We start from the raw sequence: 22,629 nt of genomic DNA, 5'->3' as shown, positions 1-22,629 counted from the left end.
AGAAGCTACTTATTTTCATGTCTGTTCAGTCGCCAGCCTTTTTACCAAGACTTCCAACAATGTTATCGATTAGTGCAAATGCTAATGGTGATTTTTGTATTTGTTTTGGAACAGGCCACAGAATACTGCACAGTCCTTGTCAGATGTAAAGGACCAGAGATGAAGAGCTCCGTATTCCATGTTTAACTCTGAAACGTGAAGCGTGTCTTTACAGATCAGTGCCCTTTGGCATTGTTTTCTGAAAAAGGCATAGCAAATGCACTTTTCTTTTTATAATCTGAAATTTAACCCGTGATCCTCTCCTTCTGCTTGCCCTACAGTTTGCTAGTGCAGGGATGTATGGATACTAAAGGCTGGACCTCTTCCTTCCTTTCGTGCAATTCCCAGCTTCTGGAGACAGCAGTGAAAATTCTGGTAGGCAAAAACTGAACTAGCCTCTAATTTTTACCCGCCTTATTTTTTTAAAGTTGCCTATTTGTAAATTCTGGAAAGGTGGTTGAGAATTGGTACATTTCACTGCTTTGTAACCAGCTTCTTGCCTATCTTAAAATAACTCTTGCTTTGGATTACACTGGCTGGCATATGATTACATTGTATCTGGTATTACAAAGAGTGGACAGACAGTTCACATTCGCACAGTGGTTCACGGGAGTGTAGACTGATACCAGATACAATACAATGAATGTGTTGTTTGTGCAGAGCTAGGAAGTCCCAATTATCCAGTATAAATAGCTCTTTCTTCACACAGCAAGGCTGTGTCATCAACTTATCTTTAAGCTAATGCTTTGTCTTAAGAGAAAAATAGTTAAACAGACTAGTTCATTTGGATCTCCTGTGTACCATTATGAGATACTCCTACCCACATAAAGAAAGTGCCAATAAGATCATTGTATCTATTGCGAAAATTATTATGTTCATATTTCATTAATGACAATATTATATATCCAGAGAAATTTGGATTTTGGGTCTTTATATTTATGTTAAGGCTCCAGGAAATCATATTTTGTATTATTAACTTATGGCTTAAACTTCTATTCTACAGCCAGTGCTACTGAGCTCAGATTAGCTCTTCCTAAAGGCCTCCTTTACCCAAGTGGCCCAAAAGGGCTGGATTTGTTTCTGTCAACAAACTGTTATTGATCAATATTAGCTTTTGTAACAAAACCAAAGATTGATCCAATGTTTAGTGTTTATAGCCAATGATTTAGGTTTTAGTTTCGTAAGACACATGCATTTCATTCCTTGGACACAACAGGACCAAGAGCACAGAAGTTACTGCCCAGAACTAGTCCTTTAGTCTAAGCCCACTTTACCCTCATGTTTGTGTACGTCTTATTTAAGTTCATGATGCAGTAGTGTCTTTTATTTGGTTACCTGCATAATTAAAAAGATCAATACATGCATATCTAAGGAGGGAGACTGAAAACCTAGCAATTTAAAATCTTCTCATAAGCATACCTTGATTAACCTTTGTCTTCTTCAGCAGCTATTTGCCAGTCACCAGAAGTTGGTTTTTTTTCCTATTATTTCAACTATCATTTTAAAAAGTAAACAGTGCCACATGATAGCCTCACTGAGGACACCGATACTGAGACTAAGGCTTTCCTAGGCTGGCCTACATTGCTTTTGGAGTGCAGGGGAACAACCTGTCTTTACAAACTGTGGTGTGTTGCTTTCCTGCCTTCTCGGTGGAGTTCCTCTTGTACTCCTTTCCTTCCCCAGCTGGTCTGCAAACACAGCTAACATGAAGTTGGAAGTGAAACGTATCCCAAATAAAGGGCTCTCACCAGAGCCCAGAGTACCTCTCACCAGAGAAAGGGAGGAATGGGACACCAGGAAGTGCCACTGTCCTGTCTTAGTGTGCTTTTGGGGGCAATGTAACTATCTGCTGCCCCTTCCTCAGGGTGTGGTATGATTTGGCCATGTGTAAATAGTCAAAATGCTGTATTTATAGGAAACACAATGCCTTGCTGCTGCAATTGTTGAAATATAGGGAATCGGCCACTACTGGCATTTAAAATATCACTAGCTGGACAAGATAGTGCAATCAGAAAATAGCCTAAGCTTTTACTGTGGTTCTGCGTACAGGCTTTTCATATCCCTCTTGCTACTTTTAAAAGAGTTGAAACAGTGTCTTTCGCTGACGTGGGGATTATTTCCTTCCTGAATAAATTAAATCCTTGACATTGACTCAAAATGAGCAACAGGCAGCTTTATTTTTTGTCTTATTGAAAAATCTTTGAGGTATTTTCGTTTTTTAAAATGGCTACTGCAAATGCAGTGTCTGTATTTGAACACCTTGTATTCCATGGCACATTTGCTGTTTGTTGCATGTCTGTTTTTGAAAAGCAGTGATGTAATGTCATTCTTACTGCTAGTACTAAAAACCTAATTACTTTCTACCAGTTTCAAAGCCAAGTTTCTCAACTTACCCAGGGTCAGACCACAGACCAGCTAGTACCATACTGCAGAAATTCAAATTAATGAAGGGTCTTTTTCCCTGCTTCTGCCAGGTACTCACATCATTGGTACCTATGCAAGCAAGCAAGCAGGCTCTGCAAAGCTTACAGGGAATGGGGTGGGAATCTTCATCTGCTTCCTCCTTTGCTACTCCCTTCTCCCAGCCCATATGCAGTATTTGTAGCTATGCTGATGTGTCAAGGCATATATGCTGGACTGGGTGTAGTTTAATCTTGAGCAACAGAGGAAACAGAGACTATGACTCAGAGCAACAGTCTTCCAGCTAGGCAGCTCCAGGGCAGCTAAATGTACTTTCCCTTATTAGGCCAGATCATGAAACCTTGCTTCATTTTGCGTGGTACCTAATTCTACAGTAGTATCACTGACTTTAATAATCAACTTTTAAAGTACTGCTTAGCAAAATGTAACTCTACCTCTAGCTTTGCTTCTTTAAAAAAAAAAAAAGTTGTAATTAAATTTGACTCCACCTACTCTGACCAACATTGAATGAGTCAGGCTCCATTAGCAGCACATGACATGTTTTAAAAGGATAGCACCTGTTTAACTTCTTTTAAATTTTATGTTTTTATGACTGTAATCTGAAATTTCACATTGCAATCTCAGCTAATGAGGTGGTTTTGATCTGAATTACTTTAATGGGCTACTAAGGGAAACCAGAAAGAGATAGGGCCTCACGCCTCCCACAGACCATGTTTATAGCTTAAGAACCCATAACTGATTTTCCTTGATTTAAGTTATTTCTGTTATATGATGTCATAGACATGTGTCCTCAACTGAACTGTAAATCCTGCAGGAGAAATGTGTCACAGAAGTGAGCTCATAGAAGAATTATGCAGGTGGATGAACTTTCACACCTCTTCTGCTGGAATGCCTACAACGCTGCTCCAAAAGCTGGAGTAGGCAAATGGTTACAAGAAACTGTGTATTCTTATATGGTGCTGCTAACTATCAAAATGAAACTAAAAGAAGGGTCAACCTTCTACCTACAACTAAGCAGACAGTTCACAGTCCAACAGTCATTTCAAAATACATGCTGCATTATAATTTATTTTAAAATAACAATATAGCATGTAAAGAGTGACAGTTCTAGATGACCACTTTCAACCTGCCTCCTAAAACCAGGTACAGATGGGTTTGAACCTAATTTCCAATTCAATTCTGTGATTCAGAGTATAATTCAATAAGTAATCTATTGCCTTGAACAGCTATACTAAAGTTTTCCTCATATGCTGTAAACATATGCTAGCAGGTAAAAAGATTTGTTTATGGTATAATGCAAGTCAAAGGTAACATCTGGAGTTTGGTTAGGACTCTTTTCACCCTTGCACTCGTTCTGCACCGGTCTGACTCTGCTGCTTTCATTTTACTCGGATGTAGCTGAAGCATGCTTTAAGTAAGTTTGCTTAAGCGTAAGTTGCTAAACACTTAGAACAACCACAAAGTATTCCGTAAACTGTTCACAAAACAAGACAACAACCTCTTAATCATACTGGCTCTATGAATACAAAGTGTGTTTGACTGGAAATTCAGCAGTAGTTTTTAACAAAAGGCTAATGACTTTGCAGAACAAGTTAGGATGTTGTAAAGTAAATTTCTGCAAGCCAACAGCAGTAGATACAGATTCCTTTATGTTATAAACATTTCTGTTAAATGGTGACTCCCAGGGAAGAGCGAGGAAAAAAAAGAAAGAAAAAAAAAAAGGAAATGCTAAGCTGATTCTTTCCTCAAACCACATAAGTGCTACAGCAATAGCATTAAAAGGGAGCAAGTCAATGGAGGAAGGCACATTTTGGTCTTTATGAGAAAGCACCTGTCAAGACTTCAATTACAATGGTGTACTAAAAGAAATCTCTATGTTTAGAAGAGTGTATTTTAAACCGATTACTGCCCTTACATTTCCAGCTTATAAAATCACAAGACTAGATCAGGCTTCTATATTATTTTATTTCCCTCTTATAATATAGCATTGAAGTCCTGCACACATATAAATATCCCTAGAGTTTCTTACACACTTTCTATCCATCATTACTTAAAGTGCCCAACTGTGAACATTAAAAATAAAAACATTACTGTTAAGAGTGGCTACACTTATAGAAGGACTGGTGTTCTGACAATGCAGGCCACTGATTTTACAAAAATCACCTGCAAAAGAATACACCCTAAACAACACGCAGCAATATTAACCCTGAAGTAGTTGGTTTGTTGTTGGGGTTTTTTTTCCCCACTCAGCTGATCTAAAAGTGATTAATGTACAGGGTTTATTTTTGAAACATGTCTTTTACATAGTGTAAGAATAAAGGATAAATGCATTTCTTTCTTTCTAACTCCCTCCTTTCCCCAAAGTGTTTACTGTGTCCCAAGCTGCTATGTTGATTAAAAACCAGTTGAAAAGAGCTCTGGAAATGCATGCAACTTAAAATTCACTTAACCACACTTTAAGTTATAAAGTCTGAGAGATTTTAATTTCAGCATGGGGCTATGGTTCAGTTGGATTATTAGATGTGTTTGTCGTGGTGGTGAGATTGGTAAACACCTCTTCCTTAGTTTCAGGCTGATGTCTTTCCACTTCGGTTTCCTCTTTAGTATCTTTATTACTGGTATCTCCCTTGCTCTTGGCTACCACAGGTTCAATCTCCATGATTTCCTGTGGTGGCTTAGGCTCTGGCAAATTTGGCTGAAGTCCATCAACTGGTTCTGGGACATCTTCTGCTTTCTGTTCAAGTCTTTCCAAAATATTCTGGACCTTCCTTACACCATCTCTCCTGGCCTGGCGCACATCCGCACGACCCTCAGGGTCCACTGAGTCTAGGGCTAGCAACTCTTTGGTCAAATACTCTTCAATCATCAAGTATTTTTTGTCAGTTTTCTTGCCTTCAAAGGAGTCGACTGCCTGCTCAAGCATTTGTACTTTCTCTAGAATTGCCTCCACTTTCAAAACACCAGGATGCTTTTGAGGTTCTCCTGTTTCCATTGTCTTAGGTGTCGCCGCTTCTTCAGGAGGAGGCCTTTCCTGGGGGGTAACAATCTTAGCAGGGCAGGGAACCTTTTTATCAGCTTTCTCTGCCATGGCTGGAGGCTTCTGGGGTGGTAGTTTAGCATCTGGTTCTTGGTGGGTGACCTGAATTGGGATATATGGTGACGGCGCCTCAGTTTCGGGTGGTGGAACTGCCTTGCTTTCAGGTTTGATTTCAGGCGGTGGGGGTGGTCTTGGTGGCTCTTGAGGTGGAACTTGTTGCTGACAAACCTGATGAGCAAGGCAAGTTTGTGTTGAGATACAATGAACAATGCTTCTTATTTCCTTCTAAAGAACAAGTAACCTAACTTCCAATTTTCTGTACTTCTAGAAGTGCAATTTTCACACATGCCAGATGATTAATCTTTCCTGTCCATTGCTGAAATTTACTGTTTTAAAATGAAAAAGCACTGTGCTGAAGAGCTCAGTTATTGTTTTCAAGCTATTGCAGACTACAAGCACCGATCGACTCTCAAAGACATTAAACTTCAACCCACCAAATCCTGCCCATACTCACGAAAATGAGCCCTATAAGCAGTTTTATAAGAAATTACCTTAGAGCAAAGCCCTCACCTGACTTACATCAGCAAGATTTGTTGCAGCTGACTGCAGCACAGTCAGGATTTCATCCTCAGTGTGTCACTAACTGAGAGCTGTTGTTTGTTGAAAAGCTAACTACTTTGAGTTTTAATCCCATTTTGGGATATTCTCATCCCATTCCTGTTTTCAGGATGTTTCTTTTTTCACTACTACTTACTTTTGCTCATTTTACCTTTAGAGTATTTACACACAGAGGTTACTATGTCAATCTTATTACACCATAGGGATTAGAGACAATCCCTGGGATTACTACAGATCTAAGAGTCATCAGATCAGAAATCTCTTCAAATTGAGATTAGTTTTGAAATCTTAGCAGAAAAGTAGACTCGTGACATCTGTATTTTCCTTTCCCTGCAACCCCCTTAGTACTTAATTGAGCACTTATACAGTGATTTTGGAAAGGTACTAGATCCAGCTCTCATGGATTTAGATGGCTGAAGTAAAATACCTACATTTATATTTAAACCAAATAAGCAATGGCCTGCGCTGACAATCTGTTACTGCTTTACCCATTAAATGTAAAATTTTATTAGGTAGCTTAAATTCTCACCCATAAAAATAAATTAGCATTATAACCTAGAATATGCCATTGAGTCTGAACATGGCAACAGTCTGCCATTGTTTTGTCCTAGCACCCAGGTTTTCAGAACTATTAACCTCATTCTGTTCCTGTCATTTTCAATGTGAAATCTCTCCAGAGAGGAAATCAGGGCTTGTTTTTATACATCCCTCCTTCCACACACTCACAGTTATCAAATTCCCAGTAGTCTCTAACTGTAGTTTTAGTAAGAATTTTAACATGGAAAAAGTGTTCAATAAGCAACATGTTCTATGAGAAAGAACATGCTCCATGTGGGAAGAATAAAAAGCTGTAAGACTAGACTTTGCGTATCCTCTTTCTTCACAACTAAAATTACTTTGTGCATCTGATGCTATCCTAAATGGTTCTGAGACATCAATGAGGTATATTTACATAGATGCCACAAATCCCACGGACCTGATTTTCTTCTCACAAACATAATGCAACATCAGTGACCTCAGTGTAATTACACCAAATTATACTCTGACGAGAGGAAAATCAAATTGTGTGTGAAATCATATTTCAGCGATCCAAAGAGTCCACAATCCTGATTGGTGGAAAGGCAGCTTGCTGCTAGTGTATTATCTCAGTATCTCCCAGTTTGTTTAAATACAGAAATGGAGACTGCTTTACATGCTTTCATGTACCTGTCAGTATGAGACAATTTTTCAGCTCTAGCCACACTGAACAGAATACCTGGCAGGTAATTTCCTTCCCCATTCTACGTACCTGGGGTCTGTCTACAACTGTCTGCACTCTGATGGGACCTGGGGGCTGTATCTGGGTGGTAAGTCTGGCCGGTGAACTTTCACGGCTTGATGAGCCTCTCTGAGACACTCTGAATGGAGACTGTGCTCGCGTTGTCTTAGGCTCCCTCTCATCTGGTTGAATTTTGTGAAACACTGGTTGGTGGGCCTGGTATTCGCTCTGCTGGGCAGGGTAGTGTGTCTTCTGGGCCTGGTGGTAGACTTGCGTTGGTTGCCTTTGGATATTTTCGTGGATCACAGGAATTGGAATATAACCGCGAGGAAGCTGATGGCTTCCTGTGTTGGGTCTGCCAGAGGACTGAGGGGAAACCGTTGGAGAATCAGAAGCTCCAGGAGATTGAGGCTGCCATGAAAACAAAGCACATTACTAAATTTTAACCATTTTTGTGCTCACAGTACTTTTCATTTCCAAAGAGAAAAAGAGGAGATGGTCATAGAAACTGAACTCATGTTTCTGGCATGCAAGGGATCCATTTCCTTGTTTTTTTGGCGAAGGGCCTCACTAGACAAACCACAGAAGTTGAGGGAGCATCATTTTAACGAGTAGAAACCTGAGCTACAGCATTCCCAGCCCTCAAATGAACAGGGAGTGGATGCTCAGTCAGAATGTTTGCTGCTTTTGCATGGCTGTTCCTGTCTAAACCTGTTAAATTTGAGGCAAACTAAAAGTTAAGCAAACAAATTATATACTGGAGATGAAAACAAACTCCTAACAGAGGCACACAGCATTTAGACTTCTGATCCCAGTCACACTAACAGATTTCGTTTGCTTTGGGTTTTTTGGGGTTGGTTTTTTGTGTTTTGTTTTGGTTTTTTTTTTTTTAAAGCTTGTAATGGGTAGCAGGCTATGGCAATGCAAGTATGGCTACTGCCCCTTAGATCCCTAAAAGCTTCCGACAGCTTAGCCCCTTGACACTAGCAGCGAGAGCCGCACTAGCTTGGACCTGCTGTTAGCAGGAGCGAGTACCAGCCTCACTGCAGAATCCCATTCCCAGCATGTTCCAGGCTGTGGGGCTGCAACCTGAGGAAAGGCAGCTTGTTTGCTCACAGCTCCCTCCCTCCTCCTGCTATGCCAATCCATCATGTCACCTACTTTGCACCAGCTCCAGCAGTTGTTAGGCTATTCTCTGACCAGTTTCACTAAGTAAGAGGCAGAAAAAAAATTGTTTCCTGGCAGCTTTGTTACACAGCTGAGTAAAAGGCCAGGTCAGACTGGAGCAGGATAACGCAGCCAGAGGCAAAAGAAGCGCAAGCAAGGCAGGAGAAGGGCAACAAGGCCTGTCTTTTTGGTACTGGGGAACTGCTCAGCTCAGCCACCCATGAAACAGCAACCTTAAATAAATAAATGCTGGTTTGTATTATGGTACCTGTCACTGCCACTACTGGTGGCCTTGTCAACATGGGGTTTAAAGACTCTGGTCAGTTGGTACCCACACTGCGCTGCCTAAGTAACAGCAAGTTTTGAGGTCCTCCGTAGTTATCTCAGAGGGCTTTGGCAAGAGGCACAGAAGACATGTTGCTGAGCTATTCTGTATACAAGATAAAATGTAGTCCCAACTGTGCAGTGTTGGGAGAAGGAAAAACTGGGCCTCCTGTCCTGGCACTGCATGGACAAGACATTGTTAGTCAAGACAGCTGAGAAACCTGCTAACAGAATTTAATTACATCGTTGAGACTCCAGACAGGTTTCAGAGCCACCACAGCTGAATTACAGACCTGATGATGTATTTTCAGCTTGGCGAAGGCTGAATTTCCTGCTCATCTTACTTTGAATGAAAATGAGGTTGATATTTCCATATTTTACAAGAATACCAATTCTACTAATTCTTTAGAGGAACAGGCAAGCCAAAATCCTACTCTCTGAAACACAAAGCAAACAGGATGACTTTTTTTTTTAAAAAAAAGTTCATAGTTTAAAGTATTTTAACATGCCACTGAATGACAAAAATACTTTACAATTCATTTTGAAAGCTGTATATCTGTAAACTGAAGTATTAAACTGGAAAGCAAAGATCACAGCAGTACCACTTCTAAAATGGCCCGTGTTGTTAGCTAACTGGCCATTTTGGTTTTTTCTCTCCCATTTCGTTCTCTTCAGTTTCTGACTCATGATGCAGAACAAGACATGTGCCTGGATCCTCCACTTGTGGGGGAACCACTATAAACCCTAAAACAATCCTTCCCTGCTGCAGGACCTGCATGGCTCAGAGGCTCCCTTTTTGCAGAAGTCATTTACATGCATCTGTTTCTGCAGAATCATTCCAGAACGAAAGCAGGTGATGACAGAAAAACCTTACATATTTATGCTGCCATGACTGTGCGCTTCTGCATTTTAATACTCTGGAAGTACTGGGAAAATGTAATCCTGTGGCAAGTTTGGCTTTCTGAAGGGTAAACTACCCGTGTGACATTCAGGTCATAAATGCTGCAAAGACCAATGCAAACACACCCCAGCAATACTGACAAGTTACCTCGGGTCCGTGCGTGGCCTGCGCTTGAGCTGCTGCAGCTGTTGTTGTCTGTCCACATTGTTTATCTGTCTGAGAAGCTTCTGTCGGTCCCCTTGGAGGGGACTCGGGGCTAGCATAGGCCCCCCTTAGAGGTGGCTGCACCTGCATCGTGGTAGGCACAGCTTCTGTCTTGTATCGCTGCACACTAGGCTGTGGAGCAGAAAAGCACGGGTGCTGCTGTCTGCCATCAATGCCCTCATGGATGACAGGAATAGGGATATAGCCAGCCCGGAGCTTGGGGTATCCCATGTTGCCTTCTCTTGCTGGTGGCTGCTTGGGGCTATCGCGAGATGGACCATTTGCTGACGACTGGCCTTCCTAGAAATTAAAAACATGACACAGCAGTTGCTGGTAGCTCAGCTCAATACACCTGGTAAGAAAAAGCTGCCCTAAAGGTCTGTCCTAAAAGCAGTATCAGCTGAATATGAGAAGCTCAGACCCTCTTGGGTCCATGCAGGACAGCTCACAGCAGGCTCTAACACTCCAGATCTGCAGGCAAGAGAAGAAAGTAAGCTAAAAAAATCTGCTTATGTACGAGTGTTTCACCCCCACTTCTCATAAATACCAACTTCCCCTTTAAAACACCTGCCTAATTACAACAGGATTTCTTACTTACCATACATTACTTGCATTTAGCCATCAGCCCAGCCCCTTCTGAAAGAGCTCCTCCAAACACGTGCCTGCAGGACCCGACACATTTCCTTACACCTCTCAGAACCTACCAGATGCTATAGATAACATCTGACAAGAAACTTTCAAGGAAGCTTAATCCCATCATAAGTGCAATGTTTGCTGGTATTATTCTACCCACTGGCTATCTAAACAGCTACTAATGCCACATACTGAAGGATATATTCACTTTCAGCTGTGGGAGGATCCAGTTCAGTAAATATTGAAGGAGAGGAAAGGGGAACACAGGACAGTGTAACAAAGAGGAAAACGCTGAAAAGCAAGATAAAATAAACCCCTGCAATGCCTGAGTATGCCTACTGGACAATATCAAAGCTCTGGCAAGGGTGGAAGTGGTTTGTACTAAGAGCCCTCACAAGTCCTCTAGTAAGTTCTTCCTGCATCGGTCATTCTATTTTGAGGCCCTGTGAGGGCCAAGTTCCAGATGTATCTCTAAGTCAGATCATATAACAAGCACCTCTGTCATTCAGAGGGTAATGTCATTATTCAGTAAGAGGAGAATTTAATAAGGGGACATATGGTGCAAGTGTTGGAAACCCTATTTTTAAAGGGGTATTTGAGCTACAAAAACATTTAATGTCACTTCTGTACACACTAACATACTAATTAATTGAGAATTAACTATTTTACCAACCAGATCTTGAGCTTCCTTCCTATACAACAGTATCCCCTTAAAAAGTGATTTCTGAGAATTCCTGTGAACAGCGAAACTGCAGAGAATAAACACTATTATTTAAGTAAGCTAATAAAATAAAGATAACAAGCACTGAAAGGAACAAGTTCAAAGTCAGAGCTTTGATGTTGCATTTCTTTTTACTCATTAAAAACCACAAACAAAGGAAAAATTCTGAAAGAGGCACAGAGGAGAGCCAAGCCTAGAAAGTTTGCACAGAGAAGTAATTTGAAGTTGGCTTTTCCAGTTGCAGAACAAGGATGATCTCATGCAAAGGTCTGCACCAGGATCCACTGCCGACAGATGAGTCATTTTAAATTCATTCTACCAGGAAACCACATTCCTCTGCTGAATGCAGGCTGTCTAGAGGCTTCAGGACCCTGAGGAACAACAAGCATTTATTTGCCAGTTCACCTTCTACCAGAAAAACCCTGAACCTGCAGCACTCCCGGCAGCCATCTCTCCCAGGATCTGGAGGGACGCGCAGTTATGCCAGCAAACTCCGTTTGCCGGAAAATAAATTTGAGGTGTGCTCAGCTAGCAACAGTGCGAGGCTGTGTCAGAGCCAAATGTCGGCCAGGCGAGCAGAGCTGAGCAGGGAGAGAAACTGATGATTCGACAGTCGGAAGAAGCACCTTGCTGCTCTGCGCTGACTCGATGCATTCTGTGCCCAGCGTGCACCAGCTGCTCGGCACAGTCTCCCTGATGGAGGGAGCAGGCAGCAGGCTGCGGTGAAACCCGAGAGTTCACAGCCAGCCACCCCACCTACAGGCACGGCTCCCACAGCTATAAAAAGGAGATTCACTCACTTCCAGTGTTGTCAGACTCCCCGTGGGAAGGGTCGGTGCTGGGAAGAGTTTAGGAGCTGGGTGGGCCGGCAGCACTGACAGATGTCCGGATATGAGAAAGCACTCAGCCACACTTGCTCCCCTCCACCTGGGTGTACAACATATCTGCCCTAGTGTGTGTGTGTCTGTGTCTCTTAACCATGCAACTGTCTTGGAGCAGTCCTCAGTAAACAAATGTAGCATCCCTTTCTTTTTCCCCCACTGTCAGTAGCTCTGAGGCTTCCTGATCCACATTGTTCTCTTCAACCATTAATATTTACCTCTATAAATGGTTTATGGTGTTAGCCACTCTATATCACAACATCTTCAACATTCCTTCTTTCCTGTTCCCTTTCTCCCCACTGTTTTGTATGCCCATGAACATACACAACCTGTCTGCTTTGAGACTCCCTGCAGTGAGGTGTGACACTGCAGCACCATGACCAAAGGCTAAAGAGGCCTTGGGGTCAGGTAGATGGCTGCAAGTGGTGAACAACAGCAAGTGTACACAGATCCCAATACTCCCACAGTCAGGCTTTCAGCCAAAGCCGTTCTGTTTTGGGCAAGGGAGCCTGCATTTCCAGCCTGGACAAACAGGTTCTAGAATACTTCAGGAGAAGCTCAGGTGTGCCTGGGGACACTGCGGCAAGGGGGAAGAACAGAACCGAGCTCTGGAAAACTCTCAATGTTAACTCTACAGAGAAGAGATTCATGGTTGGACGCTATGAACCAAATGAAATTATTCTATGGTTCTATGGATTCCCTCTGAATGCTTTAATTCCTGCTCCACAGGACAGCCATCCAGGAGACCAAAAATGGCCATTTTTTTGTTTTATTTGCCTTCTTTCAAATACAGTTCTTGCTCATTCTATTAACAAACATGTTACCTGAAAAAGCCCAGAGCTCACATTTAACACAAATCTGCACAGAGAGATATGACCAATAAATAAATGCAAGTGGTAGTCTGTCATCTTTCCCAGTTTAAGTATAAAAAACAGGAACCCTACTCAGATTTCTGCATTAAAAAAACTGAAGTAAGTTTCTCCTGCCCTCATTCAAGGAAACAAGTTCTTTGACAGTAACATTGAGAGTAATTGTAAGCAACAGAGTATCGATGAATCTTCTCATCAGTAGCAGGACTGACAATCAGCACTGCAGGAATCCCAGCTGTGATCACACACTTTCACATTTAAGAGACAGAATCCCCAAAAAGAAACAAAATAAAATGAAAAAAAACCCTAAACCCTCCCTCGAGCAGCTCAGAAATTTTGACAACAGTCCTGGCCTACACTTCGGGTAGCCTGAACACCACTAGAAACTCAGACCCAATCCACCATTTCAGGAGGTTCCAGACAAGTATAAAGGAGCCATCATTGCCAGCCAAGAGAAAAAAAGCATCACTGCGTTTTGAACAAGCTGCAAGTAGAGCAGCCAAGCCATGCTGGGAGATCTGCTCAGGCCGAATGACAGCACTCCCACCTCTGGGACGAGGACATGCATTTCTGTTGTGAGGCCATCACCATGATAAATAAAGGTGCAGCCAGCACGAGTTGTGCAACTGGAAAAAACACTTCATACCCCCACATCCTACTCTTGGCTTCCCATGGGAAGGGCACAGTCTGCAGTGACGCTGAAATCCTCAAACTTGCTCAGATTTTAAGTGAGTTCTGACACTGCACGCCACTGGATCGAAAAAAGTGACAGCAAGAATAAAACATAACCTTGCAACAAAACTCCCAGTACAGCTGTACTTTGGAGTGGATAATGGCCTAACTCCTCATGTGCCCCAGTGACTGCTCAAGTGTGATTCCAGACTGAAACACAAAAACCTGCAAACTCAGTCACTGCTGATGCTAGCAAATTGCCACTGAAGTCATCCAGATGGCTGTACCAGTAGAATGAGATTTGTCAAAATACTCTGTATGCATGCTAGATTACTTGAATGGTTGTATCAAACTTGGAATCTCCCTTTTGAGACTGCTTGCATAGTATGTTTTTCATTCCTCTTATACTAAAATGGTCTACAGAAAAACAAGTTAAAAAGCAAGTTTTGCTGCCATCACACTCTTGCATTTTTCCTCACCTGTACTGATATTATTTGTAGTAAATTCAGTTCTCTAAAGCATGTATGCATTATACATACGTGCAGCACCTCTGTAGCTCTTGCAGGGCAGCAGTGCAAATGTTTAAATTGTATTTGTTTTGTAAATATTATCTAGCAAAGGAACACAAATTTCAAATATTACCAAGAGATTAAATGTCTCTTTCTGTATGCAAACAGACTTCAGTATGGTTCTGAACTTCTAAGCTGCTGCTGTGAAGAGTATCATGCAAATAAAAGTATTCTGGCTGCTCAAATGACTGAGAAAACGCCAGTATCTGACAAAATGTGACTTGAGAGCACACTTCCCATGATTTTATGCCTGGATCCTATATTTAGGAAGACAGGAGTAGTATGATTTTGTTCTTTCACAACAGAATACAACAATAAAACTAGAATGACTGACTGAAATAAGACAACTAAGTTTTTGCACATATACTCAAATCTAATTTTTATCAAAAATAGCCATGAATAACCAAAAAAGCCAGTAGTACCTAATATTCAAATCTGAGAATGATGTACCAAACCTATTTATTTAAAAAACAAAGAAACAGCCATTTTATGTCATGGAAAGGCAAAACTTTCACCATTAGAATTGGATTTCATACCTGCTCATATTTTACTTTTGGCCAGACCTTTCTTTCTCGCTATTACACTAACTAGACAAACTACAACTACTACACTAGCTTTGCTACTGATAGAAATCAGCATATCCAAGTATTCCTTCTAACTTGATTAAAGTACTAAAAAGTTTCTCAACAGTCTTTGTGTTTAAGCCTATTAATAGCACAACATTACCCTGAAGTACACTTCATTAATACTTCCCAGAGAACTATACAAGTGGGCAGGTGGAGAGTGATTTGCTCTCAGCGCTGACCCCTAACTTCCTACCGCCACGCTTCAGCCACTGAAGATTTTTTACATTCTCACTCTTTTACTCACAATTTGTGCTTAAATATATACACTGAGCACATAGGCCAAGATATCATTAGCTAATGACTGAAGGAAACCATGAATAAGCTTAGTCACATGAGCTGTCCCAGTAGAACTTTGTGTCGATCACATCATGTAACCCCTTTATACGCCAAGCTGCTTTTGATGTTTTACTTGTTGAATGCTGAGTTTTATTTCCCAACATACACACGTGTAGGCAAATAGGCCTTTTGTCCTCTCTTATAATTATCATGTTGTATTATACAAGTATTACATTAACATATGCTCTAACTGATGAAGCACAATGATGTCAATAGAAATAAACAAACACTATTAAAAATTGAAGGGGAAATCTAATCCTAAACTTTTCAGAACAGAGAGCCTTACTGGAACATATATGTTGGGTATTTTGAACACCAATCTTGTTTCAGGAACTCAAACTGGTTTTTTGATCACCAGGATGATCCTTTCTTAGGCTAAAATGTCCTGGCACAGACACGACAACACTTGCCCTTTATGCCCGGGAGTGGAAGTTTGCCCTTGCACAGTAAAGCATCCGATGGGCCAAAATGAACACATTCAGAGAAAGAAGTAATGACTGCTACGAAGGGTAGAGCACTCTTAGGAAAGAGCTGGTGTCACCACCCACCCTGACAGCTTTAGTGGACAGGGTTAAAGAAAAGCCCTTTAGAGTGCTAACAGAAATACCCTTGTCAAGGGTGATGAGAATGACGCACTTTATTCAGTTATTTCTGTTCACTGCCTGCTTACCTAAGAAACAGGTGGTCAACCTGTTGCCTTCCTGCTCTTACCAGTGAGCCAGAAATTTGTAACAGGGAAGAAAGTACAAGCCTCAAAAATTAGCAAAACAATGCCCCATTAAAAAAAGAAGTAGCAGCAGCTATCAAGTGAAGAGTCAGCTGCAAATTTCACAGGTTATAGTCAGGGTCTACATTTTCATCTAAATTTCGTTCTGCACACGGCAGTTTTCTGATTTCGCTTCCTTAAAGAGCAATTTTCCAACACTAAAAACACTTGCTAAACTGCATCCTATTTATCGTTATATTATAAGGCTTTGCCATCAGCCATAAAAACATACTTACGTGCTACCTGACCAACTGGGCAATGTTAGACCAGTCACTTCAACCCCCATGTCTCATTTTCCTGTCTGTAAAACCAAGAAGGAAAAATAATCAAAGCAACAGCTTCTACAGCTTATTTGAAGACAAAGCATTTTTCGTCTATAATTATGTAATCTGTGTGAACAAGCCATTTCTTCTATTTTATATTTATATTTAACTTGGCATGAAGAGAGGGCATAGCTGACGCAGAAAAAGGTGGAGACAGAGCTTACCTAGAGAGTGATACCACCTATATACCCCAAAGCATATTGGATTGTTACCTGCCTTATCACGGTTCATGTGGGAATGATTCTATTTTTGCCATGTGGTTATGGAAAAGTCCTGCCTGTGTATATGTTCTAAGTGTTGTAGATATGATTCCTAGGTAAGAATGCTGACACCTGGCACAAGTATTCTTCCTTTCTCCTTAGATAAGGAGTATGCCGTGTTGGGAGTTACACAGAACCATGCAAGACCTTACTTGCTCTTCCTCTTGCATGATTGCCCAGGCACTGCCGCATTACTTCTAACATCATTTCTGCATGCTGCTTTCTCTCATGTCCTATTTGATCCATCCCTTGTTTTCAGATTAATTGCTTTCTCCATAAATCAACTCCCTGCTTACCATGTTCTATCAAGGGGGGCTTTAAATAACTACACAAAGCATTTTCAGGGGATCTGGACAAAGCCAGTACACAACCTTCCAAAAATCCTCTACTTATAATTTTACCACATATTTTTATGGTATTATATTAATATTCCAAATTTTTGGTATTTTATTTTGGTACACCAAATTTATGGTATTAATATACCAAATATTATATTAATATTTACATATTATGCCTTTTTAGTATTCAGTACCTTTTAAATCCAGTAACTAATTTATTAACCTGACTGAGACAGAATGTACATCAGCATTAGTAATATAAGAATCACTGCAGGTAAGAGACCTAAATTGCTACCTAACCTTACATTCCCTTCCACTGATGCGAACCACTGCAAAAGACGCAGAGTTTCAGAGAGGCTGTATTGAACTGTCAGTGCAATTTCTAATTTGGTCTACCAAGAATTTTTTAGTCAACTCGAACGTGAGAAGTCATGGCTCAAAAATAAGTTCACTGCTAAAGAGATGGGAATCAAGTGACTTAAGACTTATTTGGGGAAGCAGAGAGAAAAGAGATGCAGCAGTCATGAAGGGTGAGGATGGAAACTTAGGTGTAGTTAGTTGTTCCCCAAATACCAGCAAAGTCATCAGTAAGAGGGTAAGATGGCGTCTTCTTCCTTTGTTTAGGCATATGCAGTCACTGTTGCAATCAGTAAGTGCATCGCTTTTAGGATGGCTCCCAGACTTTGTCGCTGGCTGGCACAGCGTTTATCTCAAACCTAAGGCATTAGTGAGCTATTGATCATCGTAATATCAGTTCAGTGAAGCTCAGCACAGTCAATTCCTTTAGTCTATTTTTAGTTGCAGTATTTCCCATTGGGTTTACTGCATGCAGAAACGACATATGCAAGGGGCATCAATAAATACTTATACAAGCTTGTTTTTGTTTTCTTCTTTAAATATAACCTATTTTTATCAACACTGTGGGGAATACCAAGTAAGCAGTTTAACATTTTAAGACAATCTTGCAGCAAGTATGCTGAGCTGTCATGGTGTAGATTAACACAGAGAATACCAACAATAGATAAGCATAGGAAATCAGTAATTCTACCAAAGAAAAGATAGGAAGAGGAGTGGCATTGCTAGTAAACACTTTTCTAGTAAAACTATACATACATGTGCTTCATCATATTGACTGTACCTTTGAATGTCTTAGTATGACCTAATTAGACACTTGGAAGAAAATAGTCTACCAAGAGGTCAGTCATTTGCAGAGTCATGGCTTATTTCTCACTGGAGTACAGCAAGAGATTTACTGTTCTTCCTCAGGAAGGTGTCCCTAGTCTGGCCTTATACTGCAATGATTTCATACAAGTGGCAGAGCTAAACACAGAGGGGAAGGACACCCATCCTTTGTGTGGTTAAAAAAGGGCCAGACTGAATGAGAAAATAAGAGAGCCAGCTGAATTTATGAATGCATCTGAAACACATAGTTAAATGCAAAATCAAGGTCTGGTTCCTTTGCTTTAAAATGGCTCTCCCACGGGTTAAAATTTTAAAAGAGCCATCTCTCCCTTTACCTGATGATATATCCGGTACAGTTCACTGTAGTCAGCATAGTTACACTGATGTCAAGCCTAGAGTAAGTGAGAAGACCAAGATCAACTACTTGGGAAACACAGACTTCATTATTAATACTGTCTTGGCTATAGTACTTAGCTAAAAAAGCTCAGTTGGCTTTAGACCTGTGCTCTCTTCACTGTCCACTTACAGTGTCACAACTCATTTAGTTGCTTAGGTCTCTTCAGAAAGGGAAGGAATATTCAGAGAGAGAATATTGATACATGTACTGTACAGGTTACTTAAAGACAATCAACAAAACCTCTGATTGCCATCAACAAAATCACTAGTTTCACTGGCTGATTTCAATGAAAGCAAGGCAGTGCTAAGTCAGTGCAAGTTTGGTAGAATAATCCTTTAAAAATGCGTGAAGTCTGACACACGTGGTCAACTTTTGCAATTCTCATATCACTTCCAAAAGCGAGCCCCAAGTTCTCATCTCAGCTAGAGTAAAAATGTGGGAAATCTGAAAGCTGTTCATATCTGGGCTCTCTTTCTGACGACATCTGTGGTTTTGTCCTTCCTACCCCTTTAGGTTTAAAATAGGTCTAATGCCTTCAAAAATCACTGTTGGATTTGAAATTCAGTGTCAGTGGGTCATCTGTCTTCTTTGGCATCGTCTAGCTAAGAAAATATTATTCAGGAAGATAAATACTTTCACTGGGTCTGGCTCTGAGACTCTTTTGCTAAATAGTACCTGTTCTTGTGAAACACACTTAAGAGCTGTGTCAGAAGCTGTCCAGTAGTTCCAGCAGATATTCTTAACTCACAGCTCTGACAACTGGCTGTATCAGATCACAGTCACACACAACTTCCACCACCACACACTAGAGGGGTTTTTCTTGGAGCAGCATTAGACTGGAACTCCCCCAAATTTTCCAGATTCACTTTCTATATTCATCTCTGGAAGCATTTCCCTCTCTCCCAAAGCACACGCATTCCTGCTTACAGCAAGCAGTAACAGGTTTTCCTGTTTGCAAAAAAGTGTATCCCACAAAAGCTGTTCAAGAGCAGGTGCAACTTCTATCTGCAATAACCCTTGCAAGTCAGCAGAAAAGGAGGCACTTTTCACTACCATGGATTTCCCATCAGATAGGGGTGAAAATTTGTTTTGTTTCAGGCCCCCGCGCAGGCAGAGCACTGACCCACCAGAGCACTTCAAACTGTGTTCTCACAATTACCAAAAACAGCTTAAATGTGGTTTTTCTGTTAAACGGGTTAGTTTCAAGTGGTATTTCCATAACAAAAGCCTTTGAGTAAACAGCACACTTTTCTTCTCAAGTATGTTTTATGGTTATAAAAAACACGCTATTTGTTATTTTTATCACCAGTGTTAGCAGGTGCCTCCTTACAGCAGGAAGATGGTGCCTCCAAAAAGGAGTCAAAGAACTTTTTTCCTATGCCGGTTTCAATATTCCTATTATCAAATTACATATTATTCCTACATAATTATTCCTTACTTAATATTCCTATTATCGGTTGTTTATAGATCAAACGAACTAGCCCTTCAAAAGTTGAGAAAGGGGGTTAATTTGCGGCAGAGGAGTCCGTCCCTGTCATGGCTTTCCAGCGCCGGGCTGCTCTCACACCGAGCCGCGGGCTGCGCTCACGAACTGGGCAACTACTATTTTAAGCGACATCGAGTTCTTAAAACAAGGGGGCTTCCGCTGAGAGCGGTGCCCAGCAGCACCGTCCTCCCGAGTCCCCGGTGCTCCGGGCGGTGCTGCCGGCCCCCCCGGCCCCGCTCCGGCCCCCCACGGCGGCAGCCGCCCGCGGGCTCCCCGCCAGCCCCCGCCCCCGCCTCGCCCGGCGCCGGCCACGGAGCTCCGCAACGGGCCGCTGGGCGGGGAACCCCCTCCGGGCTGGGACCCCCCCCCACCTCCCCGCCCCGGAGCCAGCCCCCGGTTCCGCTGTGCCGCGGCGCCGCTCGCAGGGAAGCGCCACCAAACCCCGGGAGGACCCTTTTCCCACCAGGCGACTTCCAACTTCGGCTCAAGTTTCCAGCACTTTCTGCTACAGCCGCTACATTGCTGAAATACCGGGGCGGCGCGGAGGGCTGCGCCCCAAGTGGGCCGCCTATCCCAAATCCGGGGGGGATCCGCCCGAAAGGGCCATCCCCGACGGCCCCGGCAAAATCACGGCCGCTCTCCCCTCCGCGCCTCTCCTTCCATGGACATATTTGGACTAAGATAGGGCTTTTCTCTGAGCATGCTTAAGAACAAATCCAGACCAGGCAGCTGCCGAGAGGGTTAGTGACCAGGGAAAAAAAGAAAATAAGAAGGAAAACAAAACTTGACATGTAAAAGTCCGGGCTGCGTTTCTGATTTCTCAAAGGGCACTCATTGTTCGGGCTGTTCACAGCTGAAAAATAAATCACGGGTCGCGGCTCCCCTGGCAGGCCGGGTGGACTTAACCAACTTTAAATAAACATTACAGGGCCGAGGTATCAAATGATTTAATGCACAAAAAAGGGACCGCAGTGCGTCAGAGACAAAAGGCAGCTCCTGCCCTCACTGCATCGCCATGCGCCGAGGGGAGCGCCCGGCCCCCCCCGCCCTCCGCCACGGGACGGACAGACGGACAGGACAGACGGACAGGGGAGGGGTGCCGGCCGCCGTACCTGCGCTGCCGCCCGCAGGCGCGGGTCGCTCCAGGTGGTGGTGCGGCTGTTGTGATCCACGAAGAAGGGCCAGCCCGTCTGCGGGTCGATCTTGATCTCCCAGCCTGGGGGCAGCGGCTCGGCGCTGCCCTCCGTCTGCGGCGGCGGCGGGGAGTGGGCGGCGGCGCTCATGGCGGGCCGGGGCCAGTACCGGGGCCGTGCCGTGCGCCCAGTGCCGGGCGGGGGCGCCGGACCGGCGGCTTTATCTGCCGCGGGGCGGGGGGGGCGGAGGCGCGGGGCTGGAAGTGTCTGGAAACGGCGGCGCGGGGGGCGGTGGCGGGGGAGGGACGAGGGACGGTGGGGAGGGACGCGGAGGAGGAGGGACACCGAGGAGCTGGGCGGCTGGAAACTTCTCGTTGTCTCCAGCAGGGCTCGGCCGACCTTCGGGTACCGGGCGCCTCTCGCCGGGGCCGGGTCGTGCCGTGCCCCCCGCCCCGAGGGCACCGGTCACGGGCCAGAGGGACGTCCCGGTCCCCTCCCCTGGGAGGCAGTAGGGTCGCTCTGCAGGGCCCCGCGCGTAGGCAGGCGAGTGTCACCGCGCTGCTTCACCGCTCTGCCCAGTCCCTGATGCGGCTTCAAGCTTGGAACCGCCCAGCCCGCACGATGGGCAAGCGGCGTCCCCGGAGAGCCGAGCCCGCAGCCCCCGGCCCGCCGAACGCAGCCCCTGCCCCGTGTAGCGAGCGAAAGCACAAAGCTCCTCCCCAAAAGATCCTTGCCCCGTGACTGATAATTCGAAGTTATAATAACAAGTTAAAATAACAAAAATGTTTCCTCCCAGATGTGGGCAGGCGTTGTCCTTCAGATTCAACTGGTCTGAACTTTCTCAGTTCTTTGCAAGTACGTGTCTGTTTCACTTAGAAACATAACTAAAGGCAAAGAATGTGTCTGTGAGCTTTAAAATCAGCATGTCATGCACTCAGTGTGTTTAGTCTGAGGTAACTGTACTTCACAGTTGTACACTCGTAGTCATCTGACAGTCACACGAACAGCCACAGATGCCTGTTGACAGTTGCTTTAAGTCGAAGATTCGGTGTCCCTCAAGTGCAGACCTGCTGCAAAGGTACTCACTTCAAAGAATTCAGGGCATGCATTCCTCAGAGATAGATGCTCACTAGTGAAGTATCTCTTACTTCAGCTAAACCTGCCTGTTCACACACCTGGTGACAGTCAGGACCCCCTCCTGCTCAGGGCAGGATCAAAGACCTGTCGATACTGCTTGGCGCTTGAAGTCATTCATGTTTTACCAGAGGGGGTTTTGTTTATCACACTGACAAACATAATAATTGCTCAGAATTGCTCCTTCATTCCTGCAGCTCTTCCATCCAGCACATCCCTCGCCTTCAGAACCCCACTGTGGTCCACCACGGACCCCGTTTTCTGCCCTCATGGATGTGTGCCTGACTCATAAGTATTGTAAACAGATCTTTTTTTCCCCAGAGCATTCACTTTC

General features: G+C 43.3%; 1 protein-coding gene and 1 long non-coding RNA gene across 3 annotated transcripts in view; one reads left to right on the top strand and one right to left on the bottom strand.

Moving 5' to 3' along the window:
• The window catches only part of LOC135315519 (uncharacterized), a 37,017-nt gene extending 18,972 nt beyond the window's left edge, over window positions 1-18,045 (top strand). Inside the window, exons 4-5 of one of the 2 annotated variants that reach the window (XR_010375012.1) lie at window positions 321-414; window positions 10,588-18,045. This is a non-coding gene — a long non-coding RNA (uncharacterized LOC135315519). Of the gene's footprint in view, window positions 1-320; window positions 4,780-10,587 lie in introns of those variants that run through there. The other variant, XR_010375010.1, reaches the window with a different exon arrangement.
• On the bottom strand, window positions 4,406-21,427 carry BAG3 (BAG cochaperone 3). The gene is made up of 4 exons (XM_064464275.1): window positions 21,141-21,427; window positions 9,913-10,269; window positions 7,404-7,784; window positions 4,406-5,725 (listed from the first exon to the last, which is right to left on the bottom strand). The coding sequence occupies exons 1-4, from the start codon at window positions 21,309-21,311 to the stop codon at window positions 4,958-4,960; spliced, it is 1,677 nt and encodes a 558-aa protein (XP_064320345.1). The 5' UTR covers window positions 21,312-21,427; the 3' UTR covers window positions 4,406-4,957.
• Window positions 21,428-22,629: the final 1,202 nt, after the last annotated feature.

This window comes from Phalacrocorax carbo, chromosome 12 (assembly GCF_963921805.1).
Source record: "Phalacrocorax carbo chromosome 12, bPhaCar2.1, whole genome shotgun sequence".
NCBI lineage: Eukaryota > Metazoa > Chordata > Aves > Suliformes > Phalacrocoracidae > Phalacrocorax > Phalacrocorax carbo.
The sequence above is the reverse complement of the archived record's forward strand: the minus strand, read 5'-3'. Positions and strand labels throughout refer to the sequence as shown.